General features: G+C 48.4%; 1 protein-coding gene and 1 long non-coding RNA gene across 3 annotated transcripts; one reads left to right on the top strand and one right to left on the bottom strand.

The window, feature by feature from the left end:
• Window positions 1–6,277: 6,277 nt before the first annotated feature.
• On the top strand, window positions 6,278–13,247 carry LOC105474067 (ribosomal protein L26). 2 transcript variants are annotated; one of them, XM_071082335.1, is made up of 4 exons: window positions 6,278–6,434; window positions 7,016–7,188; window positions 9,366–9,506; window positions 13,072–13,247. In XM_071082335.1, exons 2-4 carry the CDS (start codon window positions 7,021–7,023, stop codon window positions 13,198–13,200), a joined length of 438 nt encoding a protein of 145 aa, XP_070938436.1. In that variant the 5' UTR covers window positions 6,278–6,434; window positions 7,016–7,020; the 3' UTR covers window positions 13,201–13,247. The 2 variants fall into 2 exon arrangements, with proteins under 2 accessions (XP_070938436.1, XP_070938437.1); XM_071082336.1 differs by lacking the exon at window positions 6,278–6,434 and adding an exon at window positions 6,627–6,815.
• LOC105474075 (uncharacterized) lies at window positions 7,378–14,416 on the bottom strand. The gene is made up of 2 exons (XR_982663.2): window positions 14,015–14,416; window positions 7,378–8,284 (listed from the first exon to the last, which is right to left on the bottom strand). It is a non-coding gene; the product is annotated as an uncharacterized lncRNA (long non-coding RNA).
• Between the last annotated feature and the right edge of the window lie 22 nt (window positions 14,417–14,438).

The raw sequence follows: 14,438 nt of genomic DNA, 5'->3' as shown, positions 1-14,438 counted from the left end.
AGGAGGGAGGAAAGAAGGAAGGAAGGACGGAAGGAAGGAAGGAAGGAAGGAAGGAAGGAAGGAAGGAAGGAAGGAAGGAAGGGAGGAAGGAAGGGAGGGAGAAAGGGAGGGAGGGAGGGAGGGAAGGAGGGGGAGGAAAGGAAGATGTACAAAAACTAATAATTCTGACTAGCCATGGAAAGGGATGAGAAAATGATGGAATGGGAAGGGGAGTTTTCACTTTATCTTTTTTTTTTTTTTTTTTTTGAGACAGAGTCTCGCTCTGTCACCCAGGCTGGAGTGCAGTGGCTGGATCTCAGCTCACTACAAGCTCTGCCTCCCAGGTTTACGCCATTCTCCTGCCTCAGCCTCCCAAATAGCTGGGACGACAGGCGCCCGCCACCTCACCTGGCTACTTTTTTGTATTTTTAGTAGAGACGGGGTTTCACCGTGTTAGCCAGGCTGGTCTCGATCTCCTGACCTCGTGATCCGCCCGTCTCGGCCTCCCAAAGTGCTGGGATTACAGGCTTGAGCCACCGTGCCCGGCCTTTTTTTTTTTTTTTTTGAGACGGAGTCTTGCTCTGTTGCCCAGGCTGGAGTGCAGTGGCGTGATCTCTGCTCACTGCAAGCTCCGCCTCCTGGGTTCACGCCATTCCCCTGCCTCAGCCTCCCGAGTGGTTGGGACTACAGGCACCCGCCGCCACGCCCAGCTAATTTTTTGTATTTTTAGTAGAGACGGGGTTTCACCATGTTAGCCAGGATGGTCTCCATCTCCTGACCTTGTGATCCACCCGCCTTGACCTCCCAAAGTACTGGGACTACAGGTGTGAGCCACCGCGCCCGGCCTCACTTTACCTTTTATACCTTTTGATGTTTGAACCAAGTAAATGTATCATTCAAAAACTGAATTGAAAAACTATTAGAAGCTAAAGATATCTTCAGTGCATACACCTGTTGCCAGGTAAGATCGCCCCAAGAACATTCAAGAGCTGCCAAACCGCCTGTCCTGTGGTTGGAGTGTCAGCTACTGGCTTAGTGGGGCTGGTTTGTCTGGTTAGAGGTGTGACATCTTACGCTAACAGGCGCCCAAGGAGTAAGGTTTAAAAGGGTAATGTTCTCAGCGTTCCTGAGTTCCTGAGCATTTCTCTGGGCCCGGTCATTGAATGTGCTTGTTTTGATTCTCCTTTCTCTTCTTTTCCTCTTTGTTTTCAAATAAAATCTTTCGTTTTAAGCAACCATCATGGAGTCAGGGCACTACAGGACAATACCGTTACATAGATGGATGGATGGATGGATGGATGGATGGATGGATGGATGGATGGATGGACGGACAGACAGACAGACAGAGGGGTGGATGCCCAGGGTTAAACTTAGTTGCTCTTCTCTTCCTTTCCTTGTCCAGAGGCACCCCAACCCCTGAAACACACACACAGACACAGACACACACACACAGACACACACACACACAGATACAGACACACACACACAGACACAGACACACACACACAGACACACACACACACAGATACAGACACACACACACAGACACAGACACACACACACAGACACACACACACACAGACACAGACACACACACAGAGATACAGACACACACACAGACACACACACACACACAGCCACTTCCCATCATCATCATAACCTTTAACTGTAATACACACATAGTCGGAGCCCACCAGGCAAGCTTAAGGATCCACAGCATTGCCAGCAGGGCCCTGACGAGGGTTGCCAGGATCCTGGGCGGGCATATTAGAGACCTCTGTGCCCCTCAGAAACAGTTCCGTAACCTCTCCCCTCACTGAACCCTGTGTGACTCACAAGACCACTCAGCTGCTATCTCCTTTTGACCTCCTTGTCGGTATGAATGTACTTTTTGGGGCCAGGTGCAATGGCTCATGCCTGTAATCCTGGCACTTTGGGAGGCCAAGGCGAGCAGATCACAAGGTCAAGAGAGGGAGACCATCCTGGCTGACATGGTGAAACCCCGTCTCTACTAAAAATACAAAAATTACCCAGGCATGGTGGCAGCACCTGTAATCCCAGCACTCGAGAGGCAGAGGCAGGAGTATCGCTTGAACCCAGGAGGTGGACGTTACAATAAGCCGAGATCGTGCCACTGCACTTCAACTTGGGCGACAGAGCGAGACTCTGTCTCAAAAAAAATGTCATTTTTCAGGGACACACAATAAACTACTTTGCCTCATCCTTACGACTCCTCACTTTTCTTCATCCTCCTCCTACCAGGACAAATTAATCCCGCAGCTCATTCTCAGCACAAACCACTTGCAGTTCCCAATACGCAGTGGCGTGCAGGCCTGGGCCTTTGCTTACAAGACTCCCTCTGCCTGAAACACACTCCCCCGACCCCCAACTCCCACTCCACCCCATCTACCTGGAAAACTCCTACCTAGCTTTTTAGAAACTACTAGTAGAGTTCCAGGGTTACCTTTGAAGATGTGCCCACTTCCTTGCTCAGGGGAACTGCCGGCTCCAATGCTGCCTCCCCATCCCCCACAAAGCATCCCATCGGTGACACTTCCTTATGCTTATCTGGTCACATCTGTCTCCTCCTCAACAAAGTGCTCCTTCAGGGGAGGCTAGAGCTTACAGATCTTAGTATCTCCAGCGCCTGAATTTAGTAAACAGTAAGAGCTGGAGAAGTATCTGTAGAATGAGTGAATGAATGAATAAAACTGACAGCTTGGTGTCTAGAAAAAAGTTGAGTCCAAACAACTCTAGGTGTGGAATCTAGCTATAACCCCTGCTTTGCTGTGTCTGGAGCTTCAAAATGATCCTAAAGGGAACTTTCTCAAATCCAGGAAGAGGAATGTGGGCAGCGAGGGAGAGAGGGCAGTCAGACTAGGCTGCAGGGTGAGGGCAAGGCTCCCAACAGACACGTGTTAAGAGAAAGGGACGGCCAGGCGCAGTGGCTCACACCTGTAATCCCAGCACTTTGGGAGGCTGAGGTGGGCAGAACACTTGAGGTCAGGAGTTCGAGACCACGCTGGCCAACATGGTGAAACTCTCTCTCTACTAAAAATACAAAAATTAGCCAGCTGGGCGTGGTGGCTCACGCCTGTAATCCCAGCACTTTGGGAGGCTGAGGTGGAGATCAAGACCATCCTGTCTAACATGGTGAAACCCCGTCTCTACTAAAAATACAAAAAAATTAGCTGGGTATGGTGGCGGGCGCCTGTAGTCCCAGTCACTCGGGAGGCTGAGGCAGGAGAATGGCGTGAACCTGGGAGGCAGAGCTTGCAGTGAGCTGAGATCGCGCCACCTGTACTCCAGCCTGGGCGACAGAGTGAGACTCCAGTTCAAAAAAAAAAACAGAGAAAGGGACATTCTAACTAGGCTACTGGTCATTTGCATTTGCATGTGTGGACAATTTGTACCCTGCAAACCTTCACACTGTATCAAGCATCATGCTGTACCAATGGTGGGCTGAAGGTTTTTTTTATTATCATTATTTATTTTTTTTTTTTGAGACAGAATCTTGCTCCGTCACCCAGGCTGGAGTGCAATGGCGAGATCTCTGCCCACTGCAACCTCCGCCTCCCAGGTTCATGTGATTCTCCTGCCTCAGCCTCCCAAGTAGCCGGGATTACAAGTGCACACCGCCACACCCGGCTAATTTTTGTTTTTTCAGTACAGACGGGGTTTCGCCATGCTGGCCAGGCTGGTCTTAAAACTTCTGGCCTTAACTTCTGACTTAAACTTCTGACCTCAAGTCTGCCTGCCTTGGCCTCCCAAAGTGCTGGGATTACAGGTGTGAGCCACCATGCCTGGCCTGAAGGTTTCATTTTGAGACTCGTATTGAACAGAGGGAGAAAGGAAGGAAGGCTTGGGAGGGTAGGGTGTCAGCAGAGGATGCAAGGGCTGAGGAAATAGAGAGGGTCTTGGTGGGAAGAGAGGAAGACGATGGGGATACGCGAACAGGAGGAGAGCTGGGAAACTAGTAAGGACAGTAGGAAGAAAGAGAAGGAGTGACAATGTGAAGGCCAGAAGGGCAGGCAAGATAGGAAGGCAGGTACCTTCAGCAGCTCCCTAGGACTTCCAGACCCAAATCACACTCATCTCAGCCCTAGAGCCCCTGGGCTCCCCTCTGAATGCCTCTCTTCAGTAGCAAGGACCTGATTCCTGGAAAACTCGAGTCACACTGCTTCACACCTCAAGCCTTCCTTCAAGCAATTCCCACTGCCTTGTGGAGCTCATGTTAACATTCTTCCAATTCCACTCAATGCTGACCTCACCCCGGAAGTCTTCCCTGATCCCAGAGCTCCCTTCTGCTCCCGAATCACAGAGGCAGCAAAGGTAGCAAAGGCAGCTGGCTCAGCGAGCACTCTTCCTGTGGGCTCGTGGCTGTCGATTCCCTTGTCTATCTCTCCTTGTAGACAGTAAACTTCCTGCAGGCACAAACTTTGACCTATTTTGCATCGCCAGTGTCTCTGTTCCTCTCTGAGGAAACAGAGAGGGCCTTGGTGGGAAGAGAGGAAGACGACGGGGACACCCCAACAGGAGGAGAGCTGGGAAACTAGTAAGGACAGTAGGAAGAAAGAGAAGGAGTGACAATGTGAAGGCCAGAAGGGCAGGCAAGATAGGAAGGCAGGTACCTTGGGCAGCTCTCTAGGACTTCCAGACCCAAATCAGTTTCAGGGCTGGCTCATGAAAGATGCCTCGTAAATATTTGTTGAAAAGAGTCGCAACAGAGGAATTCTTGCTGAATTTTTCAGTTATGAATAGAACCTAGGGCTACTTCCTTGAGAACATATTTAAGAACACAACTATTTTTAAACCATGAAAACATATGTTCGTGCTGACCATCCTCTGGGCAGTCCTGGGTATGAGGTCCCCCACAAATTGGGGCCATATATACAGTTCCCAGAAGAGGCTGGGGAGCCAGCCTGCACGGCTTCCCTGTGACTTGTGGGTCGTGAATAACCTTGCACTGAGTTCCTCTCATTTCTCTGTGGCTGAGTTGCCCAATCTGTAAAATGGGGACAGTAATACCAACAACAACAGGGCCATTTTGTGGATTAAAAGAATTCATGATGTAAAGTGTAGACAAGAGCGTCCCCACACCCAGCAGGCTCATTACGTCTTCGGTATTCTTGTGAAACGCGTGTCCTCTGTCACTGTGACACCCATGTCATTCATTCAGCAGAAGCCGTTCAGCGCCGGTGCCTGCTGTACTGCGGCTGCCTCAGAAACCATTTGCAGGGGCCAGGTGCGGTGGCTCAGGTGGCTCACGCCTGTAATGCCAGAACTTTGGGAGACCGAGGCGGGCGGATCACTTGAGGTCAGGAGTTCAAGACCCGCCTGGCCAACATGGTGAAACGTCGTCTCTACTAAAAATACAAAAATTAGCCGGGCGTGGTGGCGGGCGCCTGTAATCCCAGCTACTAGGGGGGCTGAGGCAGGAGAATCGCTTGAACCCGGGAGGCGGAGATTGCAGTGAGCGGAGATCGTGCCATTGCACTCCAGCCTGGGCAACAAGAGTGAAACTCTGTCTCAAAAAGAAGAAAAAGACAAAAAAATTGAGAGAGAAAGAAAGAAAGAAACCATTTGCAGGGAGCGCACGGCTTCCGTCTGGTCCTGAACTGGACGCGAACAGGCCGAGCATTTAGAAAGCCGCGCAACTCCCCGCACCGAGAGGCTTCCTCCCGCCCGGCTCCTTCGAAGCGTGGTCTGGACCAGCACCTGTCGCAGCACTGGGGGCGCCTTAGAAACGCGGCCTTGGACCTATTTCCGCGGGGGGCGATCGGTGGCCCCGGTCCTCGCAAGGCCCCCCGCCACCCAGAACCGAATCTCTGGCGCGCCCCGCGGTGCGGTCAGCAGACGCCGAAGTGCAGGGGCGGTGGCCGGCGTCGCGATGGAGCTCGTTAAAGTACCGGCACGCTGGCCGCGCCCACGCCACGGGCGGGCGGGGACGGTGAGTGCAGGGACCCAGGCGACCGGCCGGCCAGCCGGCGTCCCCGCGCCTCCTGGCGGCCAGAAGCAGGGCATGCCTTTCCCCGGCTAAGGGGGTGCCGGTCCCCCCTCCCCCCGGCACCTGGGAGTGAAGGTACCAGGGGGTCTCCTGGGGCCGCTCGTTCCTTCATCACCCCCAGGGGCAGTTGGACCCTGAGCAGCCTTCGCTTCGCCACTCGCCCGGGGACTACCCTTCCGAGAGCATTCAGCGACAGCACCCGGGTCTCGGAAGGAAGACAAACACTAGGACCTGGAAGACGGGAGTTTTACAATCCCTCGCAGTTCCCCTCCTAGCCAGTAGGTGACACTAGCCATAAATTTATTTCCCAGTTTACTGCTTGCGCTCAAACTCCGCGCCCCTCTCGCTCCAAGAGACAAAGGTCTCGCGAGATCTTTCGTAAACTTACAGAACCGGAAGCAGCGTGTAGTTCTTTTCCCTTTTGCGGCCATCACCGAAGTGGGAGCGGGTAAGGATTCGGCGGGCAAGCGAGTGTAATCCACAGCCATCCGTTCTTGGGCATGATGGCTTCTGACCGCGGGGGTCCCGAGTCTCCCGTCGGCCGAGTAGCAGCCAGGAAGGGGAGGCCGGGATGGTTTTTTTTTTTACCTGTTGGTCGCTTCAATCAAGGGCCGCCGGACCGGAAAGGGATGGAGGGATCGGGGATCTGGGGACTCGAAAACGAGTTGAGGAAAGGGAGCCTGTGGAAATAGACTCGAGTCTGGGCGATGTCGTTTCCTAGAGAATGGTCTCGAAGTAACTTCTCGGTAAAGTCTTCACGGAACTTCCAGACCACACACTTGCCTACTGGGAGACTTCTGGGACCCGAGACGTGTGCAGGCTTTTCCAGGTTCGGGATGGAGGGCCTTACTCATTTAGTTTCGAGCTTCGGTTGATAGGCCCTTCTGATCAAGCAGTTTTTATTGAAGTTGCAGCACATGACAGTTCCTATGATCATTCTAGACTATCAAGATAAAATCATTGTGGTTATTTGTTTGGAAGCTGGATGAGATTTTGGTCATTTAAGAGTCTTTTTAACTTTTTATGTAGCCAAAATGAAGTTTAATCCCTTTGTGACTTCCGACCGAAGCAAGAATCGCAAAAGGCATTTCAATGCACCTTCCCACATTCGCAGGAAGATTATGTCTTCCCCTCTTTCCAAAGAGCTGAGACAGAAGTACAACGTGCGATCCATGCCCATCCGAAAGGATGATGAAGTTCAGGTGTGTATCCCTACTTGTTCTCGTGGTCTTGATGGATATTTCACGCACTTAGCTTAGAAGAGGGATTGCATGCCTGATAAAGATGCTTCTAAGACTCTTCCTCCCAAAGAGTGGCGAGATGAGCCAGGGACCGAAAAACAAGTAAGCTGCTGTTCAGTTTTTAATTGTATTCTTAGGTAAAAATCTCAATTTTATTTTCTTTTTTTTTTTTTTTTTGGAGACAGAGTCTTGCTCTGTCGCCCAGGAGTGCAGTGGCGCGATCTCAGCTCACTGCCAGCTCCGCCTCCTGGGTTCACGCCATTTTCCTGCCTCAGCCTCCCGAGTAGCTGGGACTACAGGCGCCCGCCACCACGCCCGGCTAATTTTTTGTATATTTAGTAGAGACGCGGTTTCACCATGTTAGCCAGGATGGTCTCCATCTCCTGACCTCGTAATCTGCCCGCCTCGGCCTCCCAAAGTGCTGGGATTACAGGCGTGAGCCACTGTGTCCAGCTGAGACAGGGTCTCACTCCTACCCAGACTGGAGTGTAGTTGCATGGTCATGGCTCACTTTTGGGCTCAAGCGATGCTCCCATGTGGGACCTGTTTTTGTTTTTGTAGAGCAGGGTCTCACTTTATTGTCCAGGTTCGTCTCCAACTCCTGGGGATCCTGCCTGAAAATCCATTTTCCCAAATGTCAGATGATGTGGCCATAATTAGGTGACAGATAATCAGAACATTGCCTTGGGATTATCTTTTTATCAATACATTGTGACTACCCAACAGGCTCATTTTGCCTACTGTCCAGATAGAGCTGATTTATCTAGACAGGAGTTGCAATAAAGAAAGAGTTTAATACATGCAGAGTCAGAACGGGAGACCAGAGTTTATTACTCAAATCAGTCTCCCAGAAAATGTGGGGACTGGAGTTTTTTGAAGGATAACTTAGCGGGTGGGGGCCAGGGAGTGGGGCGTGTTGATAGGTCACATCAGAGATGAAGGCATAGGGAGTTGAAGCTGTCTTCTTGCTCTGAGTTGGTTCCTGGATGGGGGCCACAAGATCACCTGAGCTAGTTTAGTGATCTGGGTGGCACCAGCGGATCCATCAGTGCAGGGTCTGAAAAAAATACCACGCAAATCTTAGGCTTTACAATGTGTTATCCCTAGGAGCAATTGGAGAAGTTTAGAATCTTTTGGCCTCTAGCTGCCTAAACCATAATTTCTAGGCTTGCAGCCAATTTGTTAGTCCTACAAAGGCAGTCTGGTCTCCAGGCAAGAACGGGGTTTGTTTCAAAGTTAAACTGTAGACTAAGGTCCTCCTAAAGGAGTTAGTTTGGTCTATGCCCAGGAATAAGCAAGGCCATCTTGGAGGTTAGAAGCAAGGTGGAGTTAGTTAGGTCAGATCTCTTAACTGCTGTAATTTTCTCACTGTTGCAATTTTTGCGAAGGAGGTTTCAGTGTTTGGTCATTGAAGAGGCAGTTGAGGACCAGTAAACAATTGCTCCAAATCTAGATTCAGGAGCTGTAATGAAGCGTAGTCTCACATGATCGTTTGTGCTTACAGGTAAATAATTTGTTGGATCTACTTAGGTGAAGGTTTCTATAAATGACCCTTAGGTGTAATCTGTAGTGCAGCTAGTGATTACAGAATTCAGGCAGTCTCTAAAGCCATTTACATACACATCATCAATGTGTTTTCATGCTATTTCAATAAAATGTAATGGGTTCACAAATGAACAGTGTGGGTTGAGAACAGCTGTTGGTCCTTGCTATAGTAGTGCTAAACTTGCCAGTAGACCTTAAAAACGATCATCTCTGTTTTCAATACATACCAATGCAAGAAAGTCACAAACTGGGAAGAAGAATCTGTTCAGAAACACTTGGCCTGACAAACTGAGGACCACTAGGATTTCTGTCGATTAACCTTTGGGAAAGAATTGGTTTGTTCCCTTAAGCATTTGTTGCTGCCCTCTGACTAGCACTAGGTTGAACACATTGATGGGTTCAGATTTAAATACTCTTGGTCTGTTGCTCCTTTTGAGATGGAGTGTCAACTTACTACAAGTTGCCAAAGTGGACTCTTTTTTTTTTTAACCTTTTAATATAATGATAGGGTGAGTGGTGTATGCATGAGTTTGTTTACTTGATTTACAAGGTTAATCTTTTATTCAAATATTTACTTTTGAATTTGCACTTAGGTTGTACGAGGACACTATAAAGGTCAGCAAATTGGCAAAGTAGTCCAGGTTTACAGGAAGAAGTATGTTATCTACATTGAACGGGTGCAGCGGGAAAAGGCTAATGGCACAACGGTCCACGTAGGCATTCACCCCAGCAAGGTAGGTGTTTTTGAGAATGCTTGAGAGAAGGAAATTATGGCAAGTATTGTTGACGTGTGGTTGTTTACAGAGCGAGCCCATAGAAATAGTCCTTGATTTTTCACATGTGCTGGAAAAAAACATATCTTGAAGTAAATACTACCGCACTTCTGTTGAAAATTCTAATAACATTTAAAATGTTTCTGAAATCAAAGTGTCTTTAACGGTCATTATGTTTCTGTTAGTTTGTTTTTGAGACAGGTTCTTGCTCTGTCACCCAGGCTGGAGTGCAGTGGCACAATCTCAGGCTCACTGCAGCCTCCGCCTCCCAAATGCAAGCGATTCTCCCACCTCAGCCTCCTGAGCAGCTGTGACTGCAGGCATGCACCACTACACCTGGCTAATTTTTGTACTTTTTAGTATAAAATTTCACTATGTTGGCCAAAGGTTCCACTGTGTTGGCGGGGCTGGTCTGGCCTCAGGTGATCTGCCTGCCTTGGCCTCCCAAAGTGCTGGGATTATAGGCATGAGCCACCATGCTCGTCCCATCGTGTATATTAAATGTGCTTTTTCTTCAAAAGCTATTAGTAAGCTGATTAACAATCAATAATTTATAGATCTTAAAATTTGGGAAGTAGGTTTTTATAAGATGAAATGGCACTTTGGCCCTGGTTTTTCTTTTTTGAGACAGTCTGGCTCTGGCCCAGGCTGGAGTGCAGTGGCATGCAAGCTCCGCCTCCCAGGTTCATGCCATTCTGCTTCAGCCTCTAGAGGAGCTGGGACTACAGGCACCCGCCACCATGCCCGGCTAATTTTTGTATTTTTAGTAGAGACGGCGTTTCACCGTGTTATCCTTAGCTAGGATGGTTTTGATCTCCTGACCTCGTGATCCACCCACCTCTGCCTCCCAAAGTGCTGGGATTACAGGCATGAGCCACCGCGCCCAGCCAATAAATGTAATTTTTAAGCCTCAGAGAAGTCAAAAGCCTGGTATAGTAAAACACCTGTATATCTCTGACCTAGAATTCTCTATTAAAATTTTGCCACGTGCTCTTTGTCCATTTTCTCCACCCCCAGTGAATTTACTAAAAAAAGATCATGACACTTCACCTGTAATTACTTCAGTATGTATCTCTTAAGAGCAAGGAGTTTCTCATTCATTAACCTACTCCAGTTATATTTTTCGCTTCCCAACACCAGAAAAGTTGTTTTAAAGGTCACCAATCTGGTAGCAGATTGTCTTTTTGTACTGCACATGTCAGTGCAACATGTGACAGTCGATCTTTGAGTAACTCAGTAATCATCTTGTAATTAGTATCCCAAACTTGGCATGTTCAAACCATCATAGTGTATGACAGCTCTCTATGTTCCTAATTGCTCAGGCCAAAATGTCATTTAAAAATTTTTTTAATACGGGTTCTTGCAGTGTTACCCAGGCACTGGTCTCGAACTCCTAGCCAGAAACTATCTTCCCACCTAGGCCTCCCAGAGTGTTGGGATTATAGTCATGAGCTGCCTTGTCCAACCAAAAATGTCATTTTGACTGATTTATTATATACCTCACATCAGTTTATAAGGTCTGTGGACTGCTGTCTCATTATACCTAGAATTCTGTCTGCCCTTTGCCATCACATTGGCCTGTAAGACCTTAACTGATGTGGCCGGGCGCAGTGACTCACGCCTGTAATCCTAACACTTTGGGAGGCTGAGGCAGGCAGACTACCTGAGGTCAGGAGTTCAAGACCAGCCTGATCAACTGGTGAAATCCCGTCTCTACTGAAAATACAAAAAAAATTAGCTAGGCGTGGTGGCGGGCGCCTGTAATCCCAGCTACTTGGGAGGCTGAGGCAGGAGAATCGTTTGAACCTGGGAAGCGGAGGTTGTAGTGAGCCAATATTGTGCCATTGCACTCCAGCCTGGGTGACGGAGCGAGACTTCCATTTCGGGGAAAAAAAAGACCTTAACTGATCTTCCCTTACTTCTGACATCTTTTCCATTCTGTATGCTTTAGTCTGCTCGCCTCCTAGCAACTTGGTAGAATTAGAAATTCTAGGAGCCCAGGCCTACTGAGGCAAAATTAGGGCTTTTGACCCAGGTGTCTGTTTTTAATAAGCCCTCCAGTTGATTCTTATTCAAGTGTGAGAAACACACCTGTGAAACTTGATCATCTCCTGCCTTTGAACCTTTCAACTTGGTGTTCTCTTCCAGAGCTCACACCTGTAATCCCAGCTCTCAGGGAGGCAGAGGCGGGAGGATAGCTTGAGCCCAGGAGTTCGAGACCTGCCTGGGTAATATAGCGAGACCCCGTTCTCCACAAAAAGGAAAAAAAAAAAAAAAAACAGATACCTATATATAAATAAAGTGCTTAGCACTTTAGGTCTCTGTTCAAATGTAGCTTTATCAGTAGGACTTTGCTTGATCACTCTAGAAAGCCCCTCGGCCTCCTCACACTTACCGCCTTTCTCTATCAAAGTGATGTCAATTCACTTGTACATGTTTTCGGGCTCCCTGTACTAGAACGTGAGTTCAGCAACTGGAGATTTTTGTTCGGTCACCATGCTATATTTCCAGCACCTCTTTTCACCCTTTCCTCGCCCTCATAAGACTAAAGTTTATCATAATTTGGATGTCTTTTAGGATTTGAACTGTTGGAATAAGATCTGTATTGTCATATTCTCACTAAAGATTTTTCTGGTGGAATTATGTGTGGATGCTATCTTTAATTTCTAACATTAAAATTCTGAAGTTACTTTATTATATTTTTCTGTTTTGGGGTGGGGTTTTTTTTGTTTTGTTTTGGATAGTTTTGCTCTTGTCGCCCAACCTGGTGCAGTGGTGTGATCTCGGCTCACTGCAATCCTCTGCTTCCTGGGTTCAAGTGATTCTCCTGCTGTAGCCTCCTGAGTAGCTAGGTTACAGGCATTTGCCACCACACCCAGCTGTTTGTTTGTTTGTTTGTTTTTTGAGATGAGTCTCACTCAGTCGCCCAGGCTGGAGTGCAATGGGATGATCTCAGCTCACTGCAGCCTCCGCCTCCCGGGTTCCGGAGATTCTCCTGCCTCCCAGGTAGCTGGGATTACAGGAATGTGCCACCATGCCCGGCTAATTTTTGTATTTTTAGTAGAGAAGGGAGTTCACCATGTTGGCCAGGCTGGTCTCGAACTCCTGACCTCAGGTGATCCACCCGCCTCTGCTTCCCAAAGTGCTGGGATTGGGGGCATGAGCCACCACACCCAGCCTGAAGTTACTTTAGAAACAAATATATATGCCAGCTTGTAAAACTGGAGTGAGAAGAGCAGAATCATATTTCTCAATGAAAAAGAAACACATTTTACAATGAAGCACAGAAGAGGCTATGATAAGAATTACTGATGCCATCTTGTCTTTTTCTCCTTTGTTGGTGGGAAATTAGTAAATAAGCCAGGTTTGATGGCTAAAGAGTAATTTCTGGAATTTTTAAAAAGTTAAATCTTATTTAGCCATCAACCTGCCCCAGGTGTGGGAAATGCTATTGAATGTTGGGCTTTCCCATGTGTTTTAGTGATTATTTAAAGCTTGGGAGTGTGTTTTTCTTATTTTTCTGCAGGTGGTTATCACTAGGCTAAAACTGGACAAAGACCGCAAAAAGATCCTTGAACGGAAAGCCAAATCTCGCCAAGTAGGAAAGGAAAAGGGCAAATACAAGGAAGAAACAATTGAGAAGATGCAGGAATAAAGTAATCTTATATAAAAGCTTTGATTAAAACTTGAAGCAAAGAGCCTGTGTTTTGTGTGTGGTGATTTATGACACTCCCTAGTTTTCAGTGGACTGGTCTCTTACCTCTGATTTGTCAGTCAAAATTTTTCTTTTTTTTTTTTTTTTTTTTTTTTTTTTGAGACGGAGTCTTGCTCTGTCGCCCAGGCTGGAGTGCAGTGGCCAGATCTCAGCTCACTGCAAGCTCCGCCTCCCGGGTTCCCGCCATTCTTCTGCCTCAGCCTCCCGAGTAGCTGGGACTACAGGCGCCGCCACCTCGCCCGGCTAATTTTTTGTGTTTTTTTTAGTAGAGACGGGGTTTCGCCGTGTTAGCCAGGATGGTCTCGATCTCCTGACCTTGTGATCCGCCCGTCTCGGCCTCCCAAAGTGCTGGGATTACAGGCTTGAGCCACCGCGCCCGGCCGTCAGTCAAAATTTTTCTGAAATTAGGACTGATACATATATTTTTTTATAGTGGGCAGCAGCATTTGAGGATATATCAGTAGCTGGAGGGGTCTCATTGAGAAGAAGGCCTATAAGAAAAGCTAGTTGGAAATACTTCCTCTTGAACCTGTTTTTGAACTTTCTTATTATAGATAGGTTGCTATATGGACAGCCTATGTTTTTTAACTCACTGTATATAAAAGTTTGTATTGCCATTGGATAGGAAGTCTTGCTTTCAATAGGATAAGAAGCTTCTGTGACTTCCTATAGCATCTAGATCACTTCAAGCTGTTTGTCTAGATTGAGAGATCTCAGGTTCAGGTTCTCTGAGGGACCCATGGGCCCCGTTTACCTTATTTTCTGCCCAAGTGCTGGGTGAGTGCCATCAGACCAAAACCTCACACATCCGAACTGAACCGCAGCTTCGTCAGGATGAAGTGAAAAGGTGTGAGGTGGCAGCGCTGTGTGTGTTCCTGCCGTTCCTCATTTTAAGGATCTAAACAGGATACCTGAAGCCAGTTTATTTTCCAGGCTGGAGACTTGGCAACAAAGTGGGAACGGGTAACGGGCCCGAGTTAAGTCACCGGCTTGGACGAGGTCGCAGCTGTCATTTGGGTGGACAGCGCCGCAGGGGGTCCGCAGTGCTGTCCCAGCCGGGCAAAGCCTGGAGTGAAGAGCGGTGGCTGCTCTGATCCGCGGCGCTTCGAGGGGGCGGGGCTTCCGGCTGGCGCTGACCGGCTTCCGGCGGAGCCGGCGGGAGGTGGGGCGGCGATGCT

Source organism: Macaca nemestrina, chromosome 17, assembly GCF_043159975.1.
Source record: "Macaca nemestrina isolate mMacNem1 chromosome 17, mMacNem.hap1, whole genome shotgun sequence".
In the NCBI taxonomy this organism is placed as follows: domain Eukaryota; kingdom Metazoa; phylum Chordata; class Mammalia; order Primates; family Cercopithecidae; genus Macaca; species Macaca nemestrina.
The sequence above is the reverse complement of the archived record's forward strand: the minus strand, read 5'-3'. Positions and strand labels throughout refer to the sequence as shown.